Below are 14117 nucleotides of genomic sequence, written 5' to 3'. Positions count from 1 at the left end.
TTCCAACCAAATGGCATTCATTAGTCCTACCTTCCCTCCCTCTCTCTCTTAAAAGAAAAAGTATAGGGTATCTTGTAGACACACTCTCTCTTGCCACAATTCCTACTAAAAGCACAAATTTTCCCATATTACATTGTCGTCACCCACTACACAGTAGCATAAATTCTTGTTTATGCTATGGATACTCGTTTTTCATATTTTACAGTATTGTAAGACAGAAAAACACACACACAGACAGAGAGAGGGGGGGGGGGGGCGGGACATAGAGGAGGGAGGGAGGGAGGGAGTGAGGGGAGAGAGCAAGGGGGGGGGGGGGGGGGGTTGTTCGTACTAATGATACAATAGAGTCAATATTAACTGTATTTAAACTAAGGTTGTCTTCTTACTAAACACAAAAAGGAATACAAATATACTATGTTACATTCTTTACAAAAATAAATGAGGGCATCCTTCCTTAAATATTATACAACTAATACTGAAATACAGATATTAAATACACATGTTTTCTGTATCACACATCAGACATTATCTATTCAGATAAGAAACCTATCATCTATCAATGTTTTCCTTGTTAAATTCCTTCTTCCTCCAGTAGTTCTGATTATAATTACTACCTGTAAGAAAAGAAGAAGAGTGAGACAAATGCTGTGCTTAAATGAAATGCTAGAAGCAAATTCAATTATTATTTATTAAGAGCTAATTACAACAATACTCCAAGCTGGAGTTTCCATTGTTTGAATAGCTAATTACCTGTACAATACAAATAGTAATAACTGCAGACAGCAGAAAATCTTGGCACAATAAATCCATGGAGGAGAATATTATGAGTTCAAACCCAGCCAATGTGAATTCATACCCACTGAATAACAGTCTGTCAAATGAGTGTCCATTATCTGAAATAAGAGAGACTTTTTCACACACTTACACTGAGCTTCACATCCCTTAAAAATTAATTAGACTAATAAAATAACAATTCATATGCAGCTAGCTTATAAAGATTACAGATACACATGCAAAAGCTCATAAAATTGCAGTAGCTTACAAAAGTTACCATAAATCTCTGAGTTGTTACATGTACTTACATCTATGTGCATTTCATAAGCCAGCTGTATGTGAGTGGTTACCATTTCTCACTTTTTCCATCCAGGAATTTACATCATAATAATATTAAGTAAGAGAGAGAATATATTATGATAATATAAATTCCAAGATGGAAAGAGAAATAAAGAATTAAAGCATACAGGAACTGTCTCAGTTGGATGTGAACAGTGGTTTGTGAATATGCACACTTTAGCAGTCAGAAAATTACACTAACATACAACTTTTTTCTAGCATTAGAACAAAGATTTGCTTTCTTGCACATACGCAAGACACCCATATGAACATCTGTACAACAAAAGTAGTACCACAGTGTGCAGCTCAACGGTGTTTTTTTATGTTTGCATCTTTCGCATTTCATTTTGTGTGTGTGTGTGTGTGTGTGTGTGTGTGTGAGAGAGAGAGAGAGAGAGAGAGAGAGAGAGAGAGAGAGAGAGAGAGAGAGAGGGGGGGGGGGGGGGGGTAGGGGGGGGGGGGGAAGGGAGAGAGAAAGAGAGAGGGGGGGGGCAATGTGGGGGGGGGGGGGGGGGGGTGAGTGTATGAGGTACTACTATTACTACTAAAACAGAGCAAAAGCTCAGCAGCTTGAGTGTATCTAATCTTTTAAGTGTTTCTAAGTGTAACCCATTAATTGTCTTTAGATTTAGAAAAAAAGGAACGTAGAGCGCTTCTGCATGAAGATGGCATCAACAACTCAGCTGGACATCAAACAGCTCATCAGTCAACAGTGCCAAAAGTATCTAATCAAAGACTGTTTCTTAAAAATAACTCAGTCTCTGAATAAACATAAAATCTCTTTAGAAGTCTTGGTAAAAGAAATTCTACAGCAACTGATAACACACATTGCCACTTCTTTTGTAATGCAGAGACCAAAGAAATACTTCTTCAGTTTCCAAAGGTATATCATTGTCTTTTGAGACAAACAGTGAGATTTGACATAGGATTTAGTGAAGAAGAGAGAAGCTGGCTGTCATACATTCTAAATGAGCTGGAAAATGATCTTGGAACAGAATAGATACTGAAAAAACAGAACCAACTCTCAACATAGTAACATGTTTCTATTAAAGAGATGGATAATTTCTCTCTTTTATTTGCCATCAGAGCGGAAGGGTTAACATACTGTGTAAAGCTAAATTTGCTATATCCTGCTTTTGGCTGACTGAGTTCAGGCACAGCAATATTTAAAATGATATCTCTAGACAAATTTTTTCTAAGTGTCAGCACAGGCTCATAAACAGCTGAGTTGAAAGAAATTCTTAGTTATAGAGACAATAAAAAGAACATTAAGCAAATTCCGCAAATGCCTAGCCTCAACTGTCAAGTAGACCCCCACTGTTTAAAACAATGTACTGGTACAAAATGGGATACACTACAACAAAACCAATTTTCAGTGTATTAGGATTGGTATTGCAAAATATTGCAGGCCAAAAGGTTCTCTTCAAAGCCAACAGTGTCACAATTTGGAGAATGGTCCTCAACACTATTATATCAATACAAAGTGCCTTATACATGGCAGAAATGATTCAGCAAATACTTGTACAAAGAATCAGAAAATGTATGTTGAAATGACAAAAATCATGGGGTACCTCCTAACATCATGTCAGAGCTCCTTTTACCAGGTGCACTGCAGCAACTCAACACTGCATGGAGTCAACAAGTGGTTGGAAGTCTCCTGCAGAAATACTGAGTCACACTATCTCTATAGCCATTCATAATTGTGAAAGTCTTACCAGTGCATGATTCTGTGCACCAAATGACCTCTCGATTACGTCTCATAAATGTCTGATGGGATGCATGTCAGGTAATCTGTATGGCTAAATAATTCATTCAACTTGTCCAGAATGTTCTTCAAACCAATCATGAACAATTATGGCCTGGTCACATGGTGCATTGTCATCCATTAAAATTCCATTGTTGTTTGGGAACATGACATGCATGAATGGCTGCAAATGGTCTCCAAGTAGCTAGGACCCAGTCCATTCCGTGCAAACAAATCACACACCATTATGAAGCCAGCACCAGCTTGCCTAGTGCCCTGTTGACAACTTGGGTCCATGGCTTCATGGGGCCTATGACACACTCTAACCCTACCATCAGCTCAAAACTAAAATCAGGACTCTTCTGAACAGGCCATAGTTTTCCACTCATCTACAGTCCAACTGATATGGTTGTATACCCAGGAGAGTTGTTTAAAACAATGTACTGGTACAAAATGGGATACACTACAACAAAAACAATTTTCAGTTTATTAGGATTAGTAATGCAAAATATTGCAGGTCAAAAGGTTCTCTTGTTGTTAGCAAAGCCACTCATGTTGGTTGTTTGCTACCATATCCCATTAACTTTGCATTTCACCACACTGTCCTAACGGATACATTCATTGTACATCCCACATTGATTTCTGTGGTTATTTCACGCAGTGTTACTTCTCTGATAGCGTTGACAACCCAAAATAAACGTTGCTGTTCTCTCATTAAGTGAAGGCTGTCAGCCACTGCAATGTCCATGGTGAGAGACAATACCTGAAGTGTGGTATTCTCAGCACACTCTTGATACTTTGGATCACGGAATATTTAATTTCCTAACAGTTTCCAAAACAGAATGTCCCATGTGTCTAACTCCAACTACCATACCACGTTCAAAGTCTGTTAATTACCATTGTGTGGCATAATCACATCAGAAACCTTTTCACTTGAATCACCTGATTACAAATGACAGCTACATCAATGTAGTGCCCTTTTATAACTAGTGCACATGATACTAGCCCCATCTGTATATACCACTATGACGTTTCATCTCACTGCATGTAATTTGTATTTGTATTTATATTTGGAGGATCCTTTTCCAAAATACTAGAAGCTCTCAAGGAATAGAGAGGAAGAAACACCGAGTTCTGGTGAGCTTCCCAATGAATTTTACCAATGTTTTTGGCACATCATCAGAGCATCACTACTGGGGTTGGCAAATGACATATAGCTTGTTGACCAAATACCCAAGAAACAGAAAGAGGGGATTATAATTGTATGTTAAAAAAATAGAGCAAACAAGGCCTATTACACTGCTCAAGGCTGACTTCAAAATGGTAATATAAGTGGTCAAACTGAGGATAGAATCCATTTTTGGCAAAAGTATTGGGGTGCATCAGCACTCTGCCATACTTGGGTGAAGCATTATAACTGCAGCATGTACTCTCTGAGGTGTCATCAGCATAGTTGCAGAAAGTAAAATCAAAGGTGGTTTACTATTCACTGACTCTGAAAAAGCTTTCGATCATGTCAGCCATTAATTCCCACATCAGATACTCCAGATAATGGATCATGAAGATCATTTGATGAACTTCTCATCAATGCTAGCTCCAAGATCTTACTTGGTGGACACTTGAGTAAAAGTCTATCTATTGGTCAATCTATGAGGTGAGGACATCAGGTGTCAGTGGTGGTATATGCTATTGCTGTTGAAATTTTATTGGTTAATACAGTGTCACAGATACAAGGTCTAATGCTCCACAACATCAAGAGTTTTGCAGAATGCAGATGACATCTGTGAAGCTGTCTCATTGCCTGGATACCTCACAAAGTTGGTGTTTATTCTCAGAGACTTCACAACAATGACAGACCCCTAGAAAATACAAAGATGATGACCCACAACTGGAAAGAAGTACTAAATAAATTAAGTGCTCTTTTGAAAACTCATTATGACTGGGAACTAAACTTACTTCAGAAAGTTAAGATGATAGACATATCAATGGCAAATAAACTTTGGTACATGAGGCAGATATAACCTATCACAGATCTGCAGGCCAACAACATCCAATAAGTCTTTTGCTGGTTTTTTATCGAGAGTCAAAGAAACTTCTTGGCAGATTAAAACTGTGTGCCGGACTGAGACTCAAACTCAGGACGTTTGTCTTTCGCGGGCAAGTGCTCTACCAACTGAGCTACCCAAGCACGACTCACGCCCCGTCCTCACAGCTTTACTTCTGCCAGTACCTCGTCTCCTACCTTCCAAACTTTACAGAAGCTCTCCTGCGAACCTTGCTGAACTAGCACTCCTGAAAGAAAGGATATTGCGGAGACATGGCTGTGAGGACGGGGCGTGAGTTGTGCTTATGTAAAACAATGTATAGTCTACGTCTGCCCAAATTGAGGGATCATTTAGGAATTTGAACTAAATCAGCCAAGAACTTTTAGAGATTTTCGAAAACAACCCTCCCACTTTATGTATTACATACTCATATGCTAAGGAAAAAAAGCTCAAACTTCTTAGTGTGTCAAATAATGAAACCATTTTTTGTGTTCTACTTGATGCAAATATGTCTCCATTATGTTAATAAATTGTGAAGTTACTATTAATAAATTACTTCCAAAAAAAAGAAAAAGAAAACAGAATCTACAAATGCAGTGCCATCACAGCTAAAGCTTAAGCCAATAGTTTCAACTGACTGATTACTCTAGCCCCTAAATCCCTGGATTTCAAGACAAGAGTAGTTTTCACATAAAACCCTATAAGCCATAGCCCAACCAATAATAACCATGGTGGCGGAATTGCATGTCTGTATGTGTAAATCATGTTTAAAACATTCAAAAATACTATAGTTATTCTCAGATAATGTTACAAAAGTTTCAAAAGTATTAACAGTCTCCAATAAAGAAGCTAGGCCACTGCCTCGCAAATGCTCAAAATAGATTATCAGTGACCAAAATTTCAAGTTGGAATTTAAGCCAAATTCTCAAATCTGTAACAACATATTGCTGATATAGGACATATAAGTAAAATACTAGTACATGTAAGTAAAAAGAACTTCATTATGTGTATTTTGAACACGAGTCCTCATGCATCTACAATTGTTGTGGTCTTCAGTCCGTAGACTGGTTTCATCCAACTCTCCATGCTAGTCCATCCTGTGCAAGCCTCTTCATCTCCAAAAAACTACTGCAACCTACATCATTCTGAATATGCTTACTGTAGTTAAGCTTCGGGCTCCCTCTACGATTTGCACCACCTACACTTCTGCCCACTATCAAAGTGACAATTATTTGATGCCTCAGGATGTGTCCTAGTGACCATTTCTTATTTTAAATCAGGATGAGCCATAAATTTCTTTTTTGCCCAATTAGGTTCAGTACTCTGCCATTAGTTATCTAGTCTACCCATTGAATTTTTAGCATTGTTTTGTAGCACCATATTTCAAAACCTTCTGTTTTCTATAATATACCCATTTCTTCAGTTATATCACATGAAACATTCATCAGGTATGCCTATTAAACCGTTTTATTTGCAATACAAAAAATAAACTCAGAGATATGGGATGAACACAATAACTAATTTCTGAAGAATAAAAATAAAAACTTTCTTGACTGAGTGAATATCCAGTAATCAGAGGTCCAAAAAGTAACACAGGTTGAATCCCTTTAGAGCATGTAGGAATAAATTCTGTAATACTGGCACTAAGTTCAGCACTTCCCAAACTTAGCAGAAGTAACAAAATAGAATACCAAGTTCTCTCCATTTGTCAGTCTTCTGTTGGGTCAGTCCCACTCTACAGTGACATCAAACAGTAAAAGAGTCGATTGCGGCATCGCATCATCCAGGTGAGGTCTCCCAAATGTAGCTGGTTGCACTGAAACTGCTGGTTTCCACCATAGCGCAGGCCTAAATATTATAGAATGTTTTGATTATAGCAAGGTGGATCAGATCATTCAAACAGGAAGTAAATCAGCACATCCTGCTGCACTCTGTACCACACCATCATGTCTGCCAGTTCCACAATGCAGCCCAACACCCACAGCATGTGACAACCTCGCAGCTGACTACATTTGTACACCTGAAGATGAGAATATAATTTTCCTGAAACCGGTCATGGGAATAATAAAACAGACTCTCAACTGAAGTGGATATTTTCAGTCACAACATGAGATGTTTTGTAAACAAAATCCTATGCACTCACTGGAGCTTTCAAAGGTGTACTACCAAGCACTGGAAAATAACATAAAAAATTTAATTCTTGATGAACTACATGAATAGTGAAAGCATATTCCAGCTAGAACGTGAAGGTATGAGGCGAAATGAATAATTATCAGCAATTTTAAGAACTAGTGCAACACTTGCCATAGCAAAAATCAATTCAAATATAAACATTATTACTGAATTAACATAGTTACCATAAGAGAGAGGGAATATTAAAGAAACTAGTAAAAATTAAAAAGGCCCCAAAATTTGGTACATAAAGCAGCAAAATAGATTTTATTACCTGCCCTTGCATGACACTTCTTATGAACTGTATAGGAAAGGCTGTCTAATACACAAACTAGAAGTGTTTGAAAAGTTTTTGACCAGATAGATTGAGTGAACGAAGACTAGAAGAGATGGTCACAGAGGAAACACAAACAAGAGGTGTGGATGAGGCATAAAAGTGGGACCTCTGAGGAAGATCTACAGTATGAAGAAAGCCACTTCAAAAATAGAAGATGATAGCCTACATAAGTAAATGCAGTCAAGCACAGAGCCAGACAGTGGACTGCTAGGTTTTGATATGAAGAATAGTGAGTGACAGGACAGAGAGAAACAATTCCAATTGCTGTCCACTCTGGAAGATAAGCAACAAGACTACATTAAATATGACCAATAGAGAAGAAGAAATAAGATGAGAAACAGAAAAATTGAGAAAGAAGAAGGAGTAACATCTGGACAGTTTCTTATAAAAATCAAAGACATACTTCACAAATCATGGTGAGAGGCAGAACAGAAGAAGCATAGTTAAAAAGCAACGAAGAGCCTGGGAGAGAGTAGGGGGTTGGGGGTAGGGGGGCTGGAGATAAACTAAACTGAGAAGTGCATGAAAGGCTGCAACACGTGACTCAGCAGGTTTATGTTGGACTGAAAAATTGCTCAATGAGGTTGAGGGTGACGTATTGTTGGTTGGTGATGGCAGTAACACAGAAGAGAAAAATAAAAACATCCAGTTGAGGGCACTATATATCTCTGTGAACATTGGGGCCCAATAGTGCCAGCTGAGATACTTGACGTGGGCCATGAGCTTTATTTCATTGTCTATCAGACAATGAAAAAAAAATTCCCAGATTTTTCCCGGATTTCCCGGTTAAAAATAAATTTTCTCCTGGGTGAAAATACACTTTTTCAGTGTTAAGTGGCAGTATACTTTCCCTCGGAACTGTAAACATTCTAAATCCTTTGAATGGATATGGTTTTATACACTGGCGTAGAATTTCTCAGCGCTATAGAAAACAAAACTCAGGAAGGGGGAAAAACACATTTTGGAAAGACCTCTGCATATTTTCATATTACGAAAGTATAAATCCGAATTCCACCAAACACCGCATGTTACTTTCCGAAGCATTGAAATCGAGATTGCGATGTGCTTTTGTAAGCCAGTCACAGCTCATGTCACGTGATCTCGCCACCCGATGACAGTGGATATTCAGAGCATAGGACACATTATGTAGTTTTCACGTATAATTTGGTCCCTAAGATTTGTGGGGATGTAGAACCACTGGCTCACCCTGCAACAATATCGCTACCCTCTGGCAGCGAAAACAACTGTATCTTTTCCAGATCAGTTCTCTGTAGTACATGCTCTATGCTACAGACATTGTGTATAGGCTGCGAGAATAAAAGTATTCATAGTAAGTGACAGGAGAGCGAGTTATTATCTATCATCGTAATTACCACGCCCGCTCTCCATTGCCTATAGATTAAGAAGCTCTAAGAGAAGCTAAGCTTTCACATGTAATGTTGATCTCTTTTGCACATGTTACACTTTAAGATACATCACACAAATGAAATCTTCTGCACTCGAAATTCTTCTAAATAGCTTGTCCTCAAAGAATTGATTTTTAAATGAGAGTCAAATGCTCTGTGATTTACGAAATCAGTTTCAGCGGTTGTCAGAGAGTGCCATATAAAAGGTGTTGCCATTCTTGCGCAGTTATGATGACGTAGGAAGCCTGTATGTTCGTACATGTAAGACATTTAAAGATCTTATATTGTGTCATAAAAGAAACAGGACATCGGAGAATACTCCAAGAGCATTGTGAACCATATTACAATGCATAATTTGGCTTCTACTGCACATTCGCATGTCCAGATTCCCAATGAAGTAGGCCTCGACCTGACATTAAGCTTTTCAGTGTAAGTTTTCTAGGACTACCAGTACTGTCTTATCTCACGTTTGGTTCTTTATTATGGTATAATGCCATATGTGAAAACATGCACTTGAAATACAGCGAACAGTTGAAACTAGCCAGTAGTGTAGGATTAAACACTTCGTCTCAAATAAATTGATTGCAGAAAAGATTAATAAAAGCCAAATCTCTTAAGCAAACAGACAAAACTAACTTCATTGTTCTGCAACACGTTTAATGCTTGACTGTCAGAAATGTGGAAATACAATAAGATCTGAAACTAATAACATTTTAGCCCTCCGTAATTAATGTGAATGTATTTTAATTCACTTGATAGCTCCCGGCCACAGAAATCCGTTTAGTTTTCATATGACGTGAGAGCAGTAAACAAAAAGGAAATGGCAAAATCACTAAACGTAAACACAGCACACATGCAGACTACCCACCTCCCCACTACAACTCGGACTGCTTCGCGCATTTGCCCCAGATCTACGATATTTCCAAACCTCCCCCCCCCCCCCTCCCTCCCCTGCCACAAGTGTTTGAGACAGAATGACAAAAATTTTAAAAATTGACTTTTCAAAAAATGTTCATATTGTAACAAACATCTTTCTGAACAGTCTGATACATAAAACACACATGTTTGAGGAAATGTAAGACATGATATTTGGTCTTCAGCGTGCCAAAGTGCAGTGCCATGCCTCTTCACACAGCATTCTTCTATCACACATCACTGTATTTCACTCTGTGGAATTCAAACGTGTAGATTTTGTAATGAATATCATCAAACTATATTCACGACAGTAGGAATTAAAATGTCCTGTGGCATTTCTCCTGCTCCCAGTTGGCCAGACCCTATCAAAAAAATAAATAAATAAATAAAATAAAATAAAAATTTAAAAAAAAATAGTACACAAGACTGGTGTGACTTCTCGATCTGATTACGTCTATTTTGTCACTGTCTGCCAGATGAAACGAAATAGGCCTGTCTAATATTGCAGCAGTTGTAACACACACCAAATAAACGAGACTGTTTTGGCACAAATGGTCATTTTTATAGCACGACAGAATGTAATTGACGAAGTATCAATATCAGATGCCTATTAGGTCTACTAATAGCAAAAAGCTTTATGTTAGGAAATAGTTTCACATTTCATTCATACTGTAATGGCGACTTCTGCCACCAGATGTATCAGGATGACCAAATGTAGTGGGAAGACATCAAATGTAGTGGGTGGGTGCCAGGAGTATTAAAACTCGGTGAGAACTTTCGAAATGATTTATTTGTTTCCACAACAGCGCCCCATTCACCTCGGTCCGCATCACAGGGTCCCGCAATGCTGAGGACACCGCCCCAGCGACACAGTGCAATGCACTGTGTCAAGCCGGCCCTGTACACCAGCTGCAGAGTTCCAATTACATCAGGATGGCTGCGCCAGCACCCGACTCAATGGCCACCGTCCACGTTGTCCCCACGCTGCTCCGCCGGGAGCTGTAGGCTGGCCCCGCTGCTACTCCTTCCTCCCTGGCATAGCTGAGAACGTGGTGGCAACAACCACCCATGATCCGGCACCTGAATCTGAGACTGCCAGCAGTAGCGAGCCAAAGAGTGGCCCGTTCTGGCTGGCTGCAGACCCCACGTTGGCCTCAGAGGGTCGAACCAAGGACCCGCCGTGGACTGGAACGCTGGCGCCCCATCTGTTGCTGTGTGTAGCCCGGCAGTGTGTCATGCCCTGCTGTCCAAGAGAGCTGCCACACTTGAATGAATCTTGTTAGAAAATGGCACCTATTTATAATCAGCTGTACACCTCTGTTTCGCTAACGCGCCGCTTTGCGTCGCGTACGCACCACACCCCAATTGCACCAGTGGGGCCCTTCTTACTGTAACCTGTGACATGCAAATCACTGCGTTTACTCTTTTCAGTGGTTCGACGGCCCTGCGGCCTCCATTCCACTTCACAACCGCTGGTCAGCGTAGCTTACTGTAATCTGGCCCACACCTAGCTGTAACTTGTGTGCTCAGAAATGTTGTACTGAATCTAACTTTCCTACCTTAAACTGTGGTGCCACTCCAATATGCTCCAGCTTCTCAAGCATGAGATCGAAAAGTAGTAGTATGATCAACTTTTGTGCAAATTTGGAATTATCATATTCTACCATAATTTGCGCAATGTTCCCGTTTCTTCTCCTTCCTCGTTCCAATTAACAATCTTGTCATCACTAATTCTGTAACTATTTGTGCCATTGTTAAGACTCATTCTCTGGTTAGCTTCACTAACCCTGCCACAATCACCCATTTAGTTATCCCATGTTTATTCCCTGGTTAGGCGTTATTACATGTCAGTACAGCGTGTTTTCTGCACTACTCCCAGTGTTGAACTTAATCGGCTGCTAGCTGGGGACTGTACACTAGTAAGTGTAGCAATCTGGCCAAAACTTTTCTGTCAAAATTTCATTTTCTTGGATACACTGAGTAGATAATATGTAACCTTTCTTAACTGTTATTCCTGTTTGTCGTTTATTTGCACTCTAGTAGTCTAAATCTATGGATTTCGCTAGTAATTATAACAAAGCTGATCATTCGGAAACCCTATCAACCACACCGGTTTGGCTTTATTCCACTCTGCTCGTATAGCCCTGCCCCCTTTTGTCTGCAGTACAGTTTATTTCTAGATGGGACCGAGATTTCTCTGGCAGAGAAATCACATACACTATGCATGCATTCAAAAACCAACTTATGATTCATTCATAAATCAACTTGGAATATGTTCAAAAATGTTAAGAAATCAACAGCAATGCGTTTCAAAATCATATGAATAATTCAGAGACCAACATATGCTAGATGCTTTGTGAAACAAGGTTTTTTTTCCCTCAAGAATATGAATTTGCCCCCCCCCCCCCTTCCCTGAAATTGCCATCCGGGGCACACATCCCGGTTTGCCCCTCCATTCCCCACCATGGCCCCTAGATCCGGGCTTGGTGCGTGTGCGAGAATGTGGCAGCTTGGGTGTGCCAGTAACATTTTTTACGGGTAGCATCTGGCTGCCTGCTGCTTGCTGCTACTGCTTATACAGCTAACAGCCACACTTCAGTAGCCAGAAGCAGGTGAAGGTACCACTCATATGCGACTCAACTGCGCTTGCACATGAGCCTGCCCACAACTACTCAAACAAATGTAATGTAAACAGTTGTGACATCACGCTCATCGAAGTCAATCTGTTGTTATGAAGCATTGCATAGTCTTCCTAAAGCCTTTGACACATTTTGTTGGTGGCAGACGCTTGTATGAGCACTGTGTTTTGTTTTACAGGGTGCATTCCCTTTGCAACTGAATTTTTATTTTCGTAATTTCTCTCATTCATGTTTTATTGCTGCAGTATTATTCTGTAGTAACGGGATACAGTAATATCCTTTGTTAGAATATCAGTTATTACGAGCCAAAATTACAAAAATTTAACTGAAAACTAAAACAATGAAAAATTCCTGGAATCTAAAAAATTCCTGGGTTTTTTCCCGGATGAAAAAATTCCTGGTTTTTTCCTGGATCTCCCAGTTGTCCCGGGTTGTATACACCTTGTCTATGTAAGAAATAGAGCAAAGACAGTGTGGTATCGGCCTCTATTCAGTCAGTTGCAGTTTCAAATATGTGCGCTGTCAGTTACACTGTCGCATTTCCTACAGCTGCCACCGTGGCATGAAGGTGGCGTGAACGATGACACTACTGCCTATGAGATACAAGCATCCCCTCTCCAGTGGTAGCTGTACTGCAGTTCAAACATTCATGCACTGTCCCCATTTTGTATGTTTGCCAGTTGAATAATATTTACAGACTTTCATAGTGACCAGGGCTAGATGTCTTCTGAATAGACATTTTATTGAAGAGTGATAGATTCATAAATCTTTTATATCTGCACACATTTGTACATGCAAATCTACCGCTAGCAACTGATGACAGAAATACAACAACAAAGATATGTACTATTTTTACTATTTGATATTAAATGAGGAATAAATTAATATTCCAATTCTCTGTTCATGAAATGCATCTCTTCCTCACTCCTGTTCCTTCTAAAGAACCACGCAGCGTGTAAGGAAGGCATAACAGACAGAACTGGAGCATCAGGCAACACAAGCAAAATTAGAACTAGTAATGAGCTGCCTTTCTTCCAATGAACTCCTATGTAATCCTGATGGAAATGTCTTGTGGCTAGGGCCTCCCATCGGGTAGACCGTTCGCCTGGTGCAGGTCTTTCGATTTGATGCCACTTCGGCGACCTGTGCGTCGATGGGGATGAAATGATGACGATTAGGACAACACAACACCCAGTCCCTGAGTGGATAAGACAAGGGAACTAATACTGGGTTTGGCTGCAGCTGTAGAAAGTGAATCAGTAAAACTGTTATGCATCCACACTGATTCAAAATTAAACTGGGGGAACATATTAGCCAGAGAATAACAAGAGTAAGCTGTCTTATGTTGATACTGACAGGTGCAGTCCCTCGTGAGTACCTGAAAGTTGCATATTTTGCCTGTTTCAACCACACATTTCCTACAGCATGCTGCTATGTCAGTGAAATTCTGGAATTTAAAAATAACGTAATCAGAATAATCAGCAAAGTTACACACAAGGAACACTGCTGTCCCCTCTTTATCAAGTTCCAGATATCAACTGTTGTTTCCGAGCAAGGTAGCACAGAGTTTGGCACACTGGACTCGCATTCTCGAGGACGACGGTTCAAACCCACCTCCAACCATTCTGAATTAGGTTTTCTGTGATTTCCCTAAAATCTCTTCAGGCAAATGCTGGGATGTTTCCTTTGAAAGGGCACAGCCAATTTCCTCCCCTAACCTTCCCTAATCCGAGCTTGTGCTCCATC

General features: G+C 39.8%; 1 protein-coding gene across 2 annotated transcripts in view; it reads right to left on the bottom strand.

The window, feature by feature from the left end:
* Nucleotides 1-380: 380 nt before the first annotated feature.
* The window catches only part of LOC126484217 (meckelin), a 221669-nt gene continuing 207932 nt past the window's right edge, over nucleotides 381-14117 (bottom strand). For both annotated transcript variants that reach the window (XM_050107630.1, XM_050107631.1), the window contains exons 15-16: nucleotides 751-893; nucleotides 381-614 (exon numbers count right to left, since the gene is read on the bottom strand). In XM_050107630.1, coding sequence (XP_049963587.1) covers nucleotides 534-614; nucleotides 751-893 — 224 coding nt within the window. In that variant the 3' untranslated portion in view covers nucleotides 381-533. The remainder of the gene's footprint in view (nucleotides 615-750; nucleotides 894-14117) is intronic.

The sequence above is a fragment of the Schistocerca serialis genome, chromosome 6 (genome assembly GCF_023864345.2).
Source record: "Schistocerca serialis cubense isolate TAMUIC-IGC-003099 chromosome 6, iqSchSeri2.2, whole genome shotgun sequence".
Classification (NCBI taxonomy): Eukaryota; Metazoa; Arthropoda; class Insecta; order Orthoptera; family Acrididae; genus Schistocerca; species Schistocerca serialis.
This window is presented reverse-complemented; position numbering and strand designations above follow the sequence as displayed.